The sequence below is a fragment of the Danio aesculapii genome, chromosome 18 (assembly GCF_903798145.1).
Source record: "Danio aesculapii chromosome 18, fDanAes4.1, whole genome shotgun sequence".
NCBI classification, from domain to species: Eukaryota; Metazoa; Chordata; class Actinopteri; order Cypriniformes; family Danionidae; genus Danio; species Danio aesculapii.
In genome coordinates this window covers 43,724,355-43,733,845 of record NC_079452.1, presented here as the reverse complement: position 1 = coordinate 43,733,845, position 9,491 = coordinate 43,724,355, and the positions used below count along the sequence as shown (strand labels likewise).

General features: G+C 37.4%; 2 protein-coding genes across 2 annotated transcripts in view; both read left to right on the top strand.

Annotated features, from left to right (window-relative positions):
• The first annotated feature begins 524 nt into the window (after window positions 1-524).
• On the top strand, window positions 525-6,446 carry wee1 (WEE1 G2 checkpoint kinase). The gene is made up of 10 exons (XM_056478561.1): window positions 525-1,583; window positions 1,994-2,199; window positions 2,504-2,570; window positions 2,912-3,084; window positions 3,175-3,443; window positions 3,542-3,634; window positions 3,724-3,809; window positions 3,904-4,074; window positions 4,669-4,814; window positions 5,267-6,446. The coding sequence occupies exons 1-10, from the start codon at window positions 1,113-1,115 to the stop codon at window positions 5,421-5,423; spliced, it is 1,839 nt and encodes a 612-aa protein (XP_056334536.1). The 5' UTR covers window positions 525-1,112; the 3' UTR covers window positions 5,424-6,446.
• A 1,268-nt stretch (window positions 6,447-7,714) lies between these two features.
• swap70b (switching B cell complex subunit SWAP70b) overlaps window positions 7,715-9,491 on the top strand; it is a 35,626-nt gene continuing 33,849 nt past the window's right edge. Inside the window, exons 1-2 of the mRNA XM_056478656.1 lie at window positions 7,715-7,875; window positions 9,096-9,236. Coding sequence (XP_056334631.1) covers window positions 7,780-7,875; window positions 9,096-9,236 — 237 coding nt within the window. The 5' untranslated portion in view covers window positions 7,715-7,779. The remainder of the gene's footprint in view (window positions 7,876-9,095; window positions 9,237-9,491) is intronic.

Genomic DNA, 9,491 nt, shown 5'->3' with positions numbered 1-9,491 from the left:
TATACGTTATAAACTTTTGGGGGCTTTCCGATTGAGGGTTTTATGTACAAATCTGCCAGAACTACATACATAATGGAAAGTCCCATTAACATTGGTGATGATGATGTAAAAAATTATTATTAAGACTTAACGGGCTGTTTAAGTGATTATCATTGTTAACTGATTGCCACTGGAGAAGCTCCGCCATCAAAACAAAACCATGTGGCTAATTTACACCATCATGAAAACAAACAAAATGATAAATTTCATCAAATATTATATGATGCACTTAACGCATCGTGTTCCTGTGCCACCAATAGCGGATCTCAATGTGCTCTAATACAAGCTGACATTTCTCTGATTAACTCAAAACTTAAGATCAAACGATACCATCAATCAGATGAAAGAAAAGCATTCGCGCCAAATTGAGGTCACATTCAGTGGATATGTCGGGGGGAGGGATTTGCTGACGTAGCACACTCAGACCCTCCTATCTTTTAAACTTTGGAAATCGACGCTCATTGGTGCACATCACGTCACATGACCAACGGTCGCGGGAAGACTTAGACCACGCTTGTTGGTGGGAGGAGTAGCTCGCCATTCAAACTACTTTTGTAAACATTATAATCTTAAAGGATACTATTTTGGATGATCTGACATCTTTTGAGAGGTTTACGGTTTTGTTCTGCGTACCGCACATCGCTTCGCCGCGTATTAGGAATTGACTTTTCTTGTTTTTCGGATATTCAGTTGGAAGTTTCTGGAGCAGCCATTTTTTCACCCGATAACGTTACGTCGCCGTGGACGCTGGTTTGTACAATTTCAACGTCGATATCAGTTCTGTACGTGGCTAAACTGAACTTGTTCGAACTTGTCACGGAGTTATCAGTAACCTAAAGAAAATATTTTCACAGATAACGTTAATCTATAAAGCAGACTTTTGGGGATCACTTCTCGCGCTCCGGTTGTTGTATCGCTGGATCGGTATCAACGTTAGATATGTTTATCTAAAATAGTTACATCATCTCTGCTTGATTTGCCAGCCCACTGGGCTGGTTTTAATACCTATACACAACTTGCTTTTAAGTTTTTACGTTTTAAAGCTGAAAATAGTTGAACTTTTAACCGAAAATATGAGTTTCGGGGCTGGGAGACACGGCAAGTCTCCAAATCTTAAACCCGTTCGCCAGAAGCTGCAGTTTTCGGCTAGTGACGGGGAAGAGGACAGCATTGAAGACGCAAACAACAGCACCGGGGCCGAATCGGGTTTCACGGAGCTGGACTCTCCAGTGCCTATGCGGCGCAGCCGAGAAAAGAAGCCGGAGGACATGGGCAACAGTAGCCCGCTAAGCCGAAATAGAGACGACGACGAATCCTGGGATGAAGAGGGGTTCGGTTCGCCGTCTCGGGTGAAACAAGCCTTTTACATGAAAAGCTCTCCATCTCCACGGAAAAGTCCTCCGGCGTACGATAGTTCACCCGAGAGGAGTTACATTCACGATGACATGGAAGGCTCCAGCTCGCCTATCCCGGACTGTCCCGATACACCACCCCACAAAACCTTCAGAAAACTCCGTCTGTTTGATACCCCCCACACCCCAAAGGTTTGTTTTTTTTTCCCAGATATTCGCAGAAATTAGTTGGTGCAGTTTTTTGTAAAAGTTTAAAAGTTTACACTTTTTGTTTACATTTGTAAAATTGTTTTTCCTCGAGTTTTTTTTTCTCTCTTCGGCATTGTTAATATTCGAAAGGCAAAGTAAATAGTAATGATTTGAAAATGAATTGGCTTTAGTCGGTGGACGAGCTCACCTAGTGACCTAGAAATGGGCTAACTGTACAACAGTTGCGTAACAATTTTAGTGAATCAGTCTATTGATACCAGAGCATCATTAACGTTACATCATGTCTAACGCACAGGCGTTTCCTTGTTTTTCGGTTGAAACTGTTTTAACGTAGTTTCATGTGCTGTCTTAATTAAAATGAGTGTTAACTGTGGCTATTATTGTATTTACAGAGCTTATTGTCGAGGGCCAGGACGATGGGCTCGACGAGCCGGAGAGTCGCCCTCTTTAAGAATGTTGATTCAACGAGTAAAGCCTGTCTGGACGGTAAACGAAACCAGACACCCCGAGTAAACATCAACCCCTTCACTCCAGACTCTATACTGGTGCAGTCATCGACACTACAGAGAAACAACAGGAAACGCTCACACTGGAATGAGTATGTTGACTATAGTTTAAAACGTCTTTTCCTCGTGTCGTCAAACCTTAACATCCATGTTACTGACCGCTGTTGAATTAGTTTTAACACAATGAAACACTATGCTAAACTTAGACAGGTGTGGCGCAGGTCAGTTCGTTAAATCCGTTTACTAATATTGTTCCAGGACAAAAAGTTGGCGAGGAACCAAGCCCTCGTGTTCGCTTACCAAACACGCCATGTGCTTAGTCAGGCCTCTCTGCTGCCCCTGTCGTCGGATATTTTTATTTTCATTCTTTCTAATACATTTTCTCCCCTTCTATAGTTCATGTGGGGAAGACATGGATGCAAGTGATGCCGAGATTGAAGATGAGCTGATTCCACCTTCAAAGGTAAAATTAAAGCAATAAATATAGTTATACAAGTATTTTTTTTGAACTTTTAAGTACTTTTTAAATCCATTTATACATTGAAGTCTACCATAAAATGTATATTTAGGTTTAAACTGAAAATGTATAATGTGCTTGACTAAAAATACTTTTTTTTTTACCGTTGTATTTATTATTATTATTTTACTTCATGTTAATCTTTTTTTATTGTTGTTGTTGTTATTATTGTTATTATTTTACTTCAATCTAGATTTTTTTTCTTCTGAAAAACACACACAAAAAAAGACTTCTAAACACGCAGTCTGTTTTGGTGCATTTTTTAATGTCTAATGAATTCCTTACAGAGGATTACAATGATGGAGAATAACATGATGTCCAGATATGCATCTGAATTCCACGAGTTGGAGAAGATTGGCTCTGGAGAGTTTGGTTCTGTTTTCAAATGCGTCAAGAGATTGGACGGCTGTATTTACGCCATCAAACGTTCCAAAAAGCCTCTAGCAGGCTCTGTGGATGAGTAAGTGGACGTTGTACATTCTTGCTTTTCAGTAGCACTAACCAATATGAATTATTGGTTTTCATTAATGCTGTGAATTTACCCCTATAGGCAAAATGCACTTCGTGAGGTATATGCACATGCTGTTCTTGGACAGCACCCCCACGTTGTGAGGTATTATTCTGCCTGGGCAGAAGATGACCACATGCTGATCCAGAATGAGTACTGCAATGGTGGAACCCTGTCTGATGTCATTGCTGAGAACAACAGGCGAATGCACTTCCTGTCTGAGTTGGAGCTGAAGGATTTGCTGCTGCAAGTTTCTCGGGGACTCAAATACATTCACTCGACAGCCCTTGTTCACATGGATATCAAGCCAAGTATGTATTTGCTTCAAATCTTTATAAATATTGTGTTGATGTTATAATCTGTTATTATTGTTTTTTGTGCTATAATTTGACTTGTTTATTTTTTTCAGGCAATATATTCATTTCACGCAAACCTGCTGCTAGTGTAGAAGAATTTGAAGATGAAGAAGATGGGCCCACCACAAATGTGGTGTACAAAATAGGTAAGACACTGAAATCGCATCCCTAGATGATGCCAACTCGATTCGTAAATTCATAGTGGACAGGATTTTTACGCTGTCTTTTGTTTCAGGTGATTTAGGCCATGTTACAACGGTTACCAATCCACAAGTTGAAGAAGGTGACAGCAGGTTCCTTGCAAATGAAGTTCTTCAAGAGGTAAACATTTTTATACATTTAAGTTTTGTTTATATTTACATTGTTTTATATTTAATGTTATGTAGTAATATTTATTTTGGATTCTTTCCTGCAGGATTACAGTAATTTGAAAAAAGCAGATATATTTGCCCTTGCTCTGACTGTAGTCAGTGCGTCCGGAGCAGAGCCCCTTCCCACCAATGGAGAAAAGTGGCACAAAATCCGACAGGGCGTTCTGCCGCATATCCCTCAAGTGCTTTCTCAGGAATTTTTAGGCTTGCTGAAGGTAAGGCCTCTACCACAAGATAATCCTATATAGAATTAATTCTGCAATTATTATTATTATTATTTTTCCATACCAGTTTAAAATTTTTGTAGAAGGTGCTTTTTTGGACACACAAGACCCACTTGCTCAAAGGAGAAGAACCCCCAAAATATCAATATTGCAACAAAAACCAAACTGTTAAGCATATACTTGTTGAACCACCTATTTTTTTTATGTTATTAGATGACTCTTTTTTTTTTTTTTTTTTTTTTTTTTTTTTTATCTGGAGAGATTTTAAATATTATAATATGAAATATTTTTTAATGTGAAAATTTGTTACATTTTTATCAAGGAAACTTTAAACTTAGTTTTTATATTTTAGTATTATTATTATTAATGTATCTTATCTTGTGTATTATTTATTGCTGTTGATGACTTAATTGTTAGAATATTTTTAATATATAGAAAAGTAGTATTTATAAAATGTGGTAAACTTGATCGTTTTTTTTTTTTTTTTGCCATGACCTCGCCAGAGAAGCTGTAAACAATAAACTCAATTGTCTCAATACCAGTTTTGAATGTTTGTTTAAAATGTCAATATATTTTCCTTGACAGCTTATGATACATCCTGACCCAACGCGACGACCCTCGACCTCAGAACTCGTCAGGCATCCTGTACTTCTGACTGCATCCAGAATGAGTGCAGACCAGCTGCGTGTAGAGCTTAATGCAGAGAAATTCAAGAACGCACTTCTGCAGAAGTATGTTATCTCCATCCATCCATCCATCTTTCTTTCATTTTAAATTCGTAAATACCTAATTCATTTTTTCATTTTAAAAATCGTAAATACCTAATGCTTTCATTTATAAGAGGTAGATTGCTACCTATATTTAGATATGTTGCCCGCTAAAAACATTCTAAAGGTGTTTGACATTTAAAGGCTACTCAACAAGATTTCTATATTGGGGAGATTTTTGAATGATATGTTGAACTGAAAAATCATATCTAATTGTAGTTTTTAATGTAAAGTGTTTTGATTTAGTTTTTTTTTTTTTTTATGATTCTATTGTTATTTATTTGATTTTGTATTCATTTAGCCATAAAATAAGCTATACGCTTGCTGATGTGGTAATAGATAAACAAATAAAAAGAAAAGGTCTTGATGGAAAAGTCCTATTTAGGAATAAACTAATAATTGTTTTTGTTTCTCAGGGAACTAAAGAAAGCTCAGATGGCGAAGGCTGCAGCGGAGGAGAGGGTTCTGACCACAGATCGTGTTCTTACGCGGTCCACAATCCAGTCCAGCTCCAGAGCTTCTCGACTCATCGGGAAAAAGATGAACCGCTCTGTTAGCCTCACCATTTACTGAACTAAATTCCAGTCTAAGGAGATGACCAATCCTGAGTGGTAACTACAGTGGTGCTTATGAAAGACACGTGCTTCTGCACACAGACTATTTTGACTAGCCAGAAGGGCGAGACGGACTGTCCTGTGACTTATAGTGCTTATACTGTTTGGTGCAAGTACTGTGGTCTTTACTGAAGATTGGGTTCCTCTGCATTACATTAACAGAAGCCTTTGAGCATATAATGCAGATCTGCCTTGTCATTTAGGTCTGCCTTTATAAAATCTCTTGACAGAATTGCCTTAAGATGGACACATTTTTAGTATAGTTCTGTCCTCCTGATCTTTGCTTTAGGTTCCATAGGTAATGATCAGAATGGTCTCCCTGCACTTGCTTTCTCAAAGGTGCAGTGTTGCTCTTTACCAAATGAGAGATGTGTACCCCTGTTGAGCCCATTTATATGTGAATGTACCAGATCAAAGATTTGTGCACCTTACTGCCTGTGAAAAAAAGAAACGCCTGTTGGGCCACAGAAGCTGGGGCTTGAGTTGGATTGCCATTAAATTGAGCACTTTGGAGGCAATAGGGAGCTTGCCACAGAAAGCCTGCTGCTATTCATGTTCGTCTGTATTCAGTTAGGGTTGGAAGATTTTTATTTTAAAAATAACTTTAAATCATTTTGTCCATCCAAGCAAGCAAGCAATATTTTGAGCTCATTATTCAGATGTTTGCTCCAGTGTCTTTTTTTTGTTGCAGATTACATCCATAGTTTTTTTTCTTTTGAATTAACCATGTGGCAAATGTACGCTTAACTGGAAGCCAACAGTGATTTAAATGTACACATGCCATTCAAATCTCCAACCCTGTTTGTAGCATTAAAACAATCTTTGTCCAGTTCATCAAATGTCTTTTAGTAAATAATGTCTAATTTTCACTTGTCATTTCATCCTCATTGCTAGGGTACTGTTTAGATTATTTGGTCTTGTTAACTCTCATTTTGTTTGTAAATATGTTCATTTTAATAAACTCTTCACCCATATTTGTCAATTTTGCTTAATGTTTTTCTTAAACCTGTAAATGGGAGTTAGTGTGGATTTAATCTACAGTAAAATGTTTAATACTTGTTTTGCTTTTATACTGTCAATTTCTGATATTAAGGCATTGGAACAGAATGTTTTTAACCATTAGCAAATGTAACTTCCCTTCTTGGGTGTTTTTTTATTTATTTATCGCTTTTTCACTTGTTATCTACAAGTTGTGCTTCTTTATACTAAGGGTATGCCATTTAAACTGCTATTTAAATTAAATAGTTGCATTTAGACTGTGGAAGAATGATGATTTAAGCAACTTGAAAGTTGGATCTGCTGGGATTTTTCCCGCACAATCATTTCTAGAATTTACAAAAAATGGTCAGAAAAGAGATGTAATATTCATTTATTAATTTTTCCAGTACTGGGAAACATCTATACACCCATGCGCTACGACCAATTTCAGTTTCTTAAATTCACTTATTTTCCCAGTGATGGGTTGCAGCTGGAAGGTTATCCGATGCGTAAAATATATGCTGGATAAGTTGGCAGTTCATTCCCTTGGGGCGACCCCAGATTAATAAAGGGACTAAGCTGAAAAGAATTTATTTATAGTGCATGTCTTTGGACTGTGTAGGAAACGGGAGCACCCGGAGGAAACCTACGCCAACATGGGGAGAACATGCAGACTCTACACAGAAATGCTAACTGGCCCAGCTGGGACTGAAACTAGTGACCTTCTTGCTGTTGGGTGACAGTGCTAACTACTGAGCCACTGTTACCGAAATATAACACGAGGAAAAAAACAAAACAAAAAGCAGTGGTTCTGTTGGCAAAATACTTTAATGCCTGGTTCGTAACATGTCTTTATGTACACATCAAACCTTGAAGCAGATGGGTTACAACAGCAGAATAGCACAACTACTCAACTCCAGTCAATTGGCTCACCAAATTTGGACACTGGTGTGAGGAATATTTTGTAACTAATCTTTTGTCCACTTATTACCAACTAATCATCATTTAAAACAACATCATACCACAGTCACCATATCGGAGTCTTTAAAAAAAAAAAAAAAAAAACAGAATTAAACCGCTTGAGACAAAAAAAAATTGTCAGGTTAGTGTATATATGCACAGGCACAAAAAACATCCTTGTGGCAAATTCAGTGTGAATACTGCCCACTGATGTGGTGCATTCCTTTAGCGGCGCGCGCTCATCGCTGAGTGGTGCTCGAGCCGCGGGTTCAGTAGTTCTGCTAAGGTCATGTGACGACTCTATTGTAAAATCTCATGAGAAAACAGTCCACATCAAGTGCGACGCCAGTCAGCAGACAGAGAAACTACCTCTGAAAATGGGACTAAGGGACGAGCTCCTCAAGGCAATCTGGCATGCCTTCACAGCCCTGGATGTGGATAAAAGTGGGAAAGTTTCAAAATCACAGCTGAAGGTTTGTCGTTTTGCTCTTGAATTAATCGTGTTTTCTTTGAGTTTGTGCACCGGAGTGTAAACGTTGTTTTTAACGCTTCACTGAAGAGAATTCTTTCAGTTTAAGGACTCGTGAATCATCTATAGTCACACACTAACTGTAAATGTACAGCTTAGTCAAACTCAAGAGCGTTTGTTTCGAAGCGTATAAACTTTACGTTACGTTATTTCTGGGATAGAGAAGGCTGCTTTTCGTATTCAAGCTTATTGTGCAGTGTTACTGATGAACAATGAAATATCTAACGGCAGTCTAAATATTAACACATTTAGTAACGTTCCAACCCCTTCCCTAAACTTTGACCTTGTTTCAGACGCTTTCTGACATTGTATCAATAAAATAGACATTTGTTTTTCTGCTTCTTTTGCTAAGATTAAACGTTTCCACTTCATTTATAATAGATTTGACTGGATGTTTTAAATCAGTTTAATATAAAGTAAGCTGAAATGACTTGTAAAGTTAGTTGGATTGAACTTGAACAATTGTATACAGTGTTTTTCCATAAACATTGTAATAACAGTTGTATAATGTAAGATCTGGATGTATGCTTTTCTAAATTATATCTTCACTAAATGAATAATGAATATTCAAAAATAATTAATATTCATAACTTTTAAAGCACTTATTTAGTGAATGGTTATTGAATATTGAGCAATTACATGAAAATGTCAATCTTGCCATGAAAAAATTAAGTATTTACCAAAATAGCGAATTGTTTTGTGTGAAATTACTCAAAAACGTCTCTGACAGTGTTCTCAAACACTTATATTTGATTTACCAAAGTCACACAAGTGGCAATTTCACATCCGTCACATCCACAAAGAAGCTTTTTTCTCATAAATGCAAAAATGTTAAATATAATAAATACAAATCATTTTTGTTTCAATTAATGTTTTAATTTCCTTTTGGTTAGCATTATGTCTTTTGGATTGTGCAGTTTAATTCACAGAATTAAAGAAAGTATGTTGCATACTGTAAACTTAACACATGTTTATTTTCCTCATTTAAAATATAAGAAAATGTTTACAGATTAGTATTTTTTTGATCCCACAACTGGGTTAGTTGTTTTGGAAAATATACTGTTTCAATATACTGTTAACATCTTTCTCTGTGTATTTATGTTTTGGGATTTACTGCAAATGTCACATCCATAACGCTGCAATTCCTCTATTACTTTCTTTCAGGTCCTTTCCCATAACTTGTGCACAGTGATGAAGATCCCTCACGATCCTGTAGCTCTAGAGGAACACTTTAGAGATGATGATGAAGGTCCAGTTTCCAATCAGGGATACATGCCCTACCTGAACAGGTTCATTCTGGACAAGGTGAGCGCCTTTGTTGTTGTCCAGATATGCTGAGGTTTGAAGTTTGCAAGTGTTTGCTGAGTGAAAAATTATTTTGGGACAAAAACATTTGGATTTTTTTGGGTGACGTAGTGGGTGTCACTTCACAGCAAGAAGGTCACTGGTTCGAGCCTCGGCTGGGTCAGTTGGCATTTCTGTGTAGAGTTTGCATGTTGTCCCCGTGTTCACATGGGTTTCCTCCGGGTGCTCTGGTTTCCCCCACAAGTCCAAAGACAT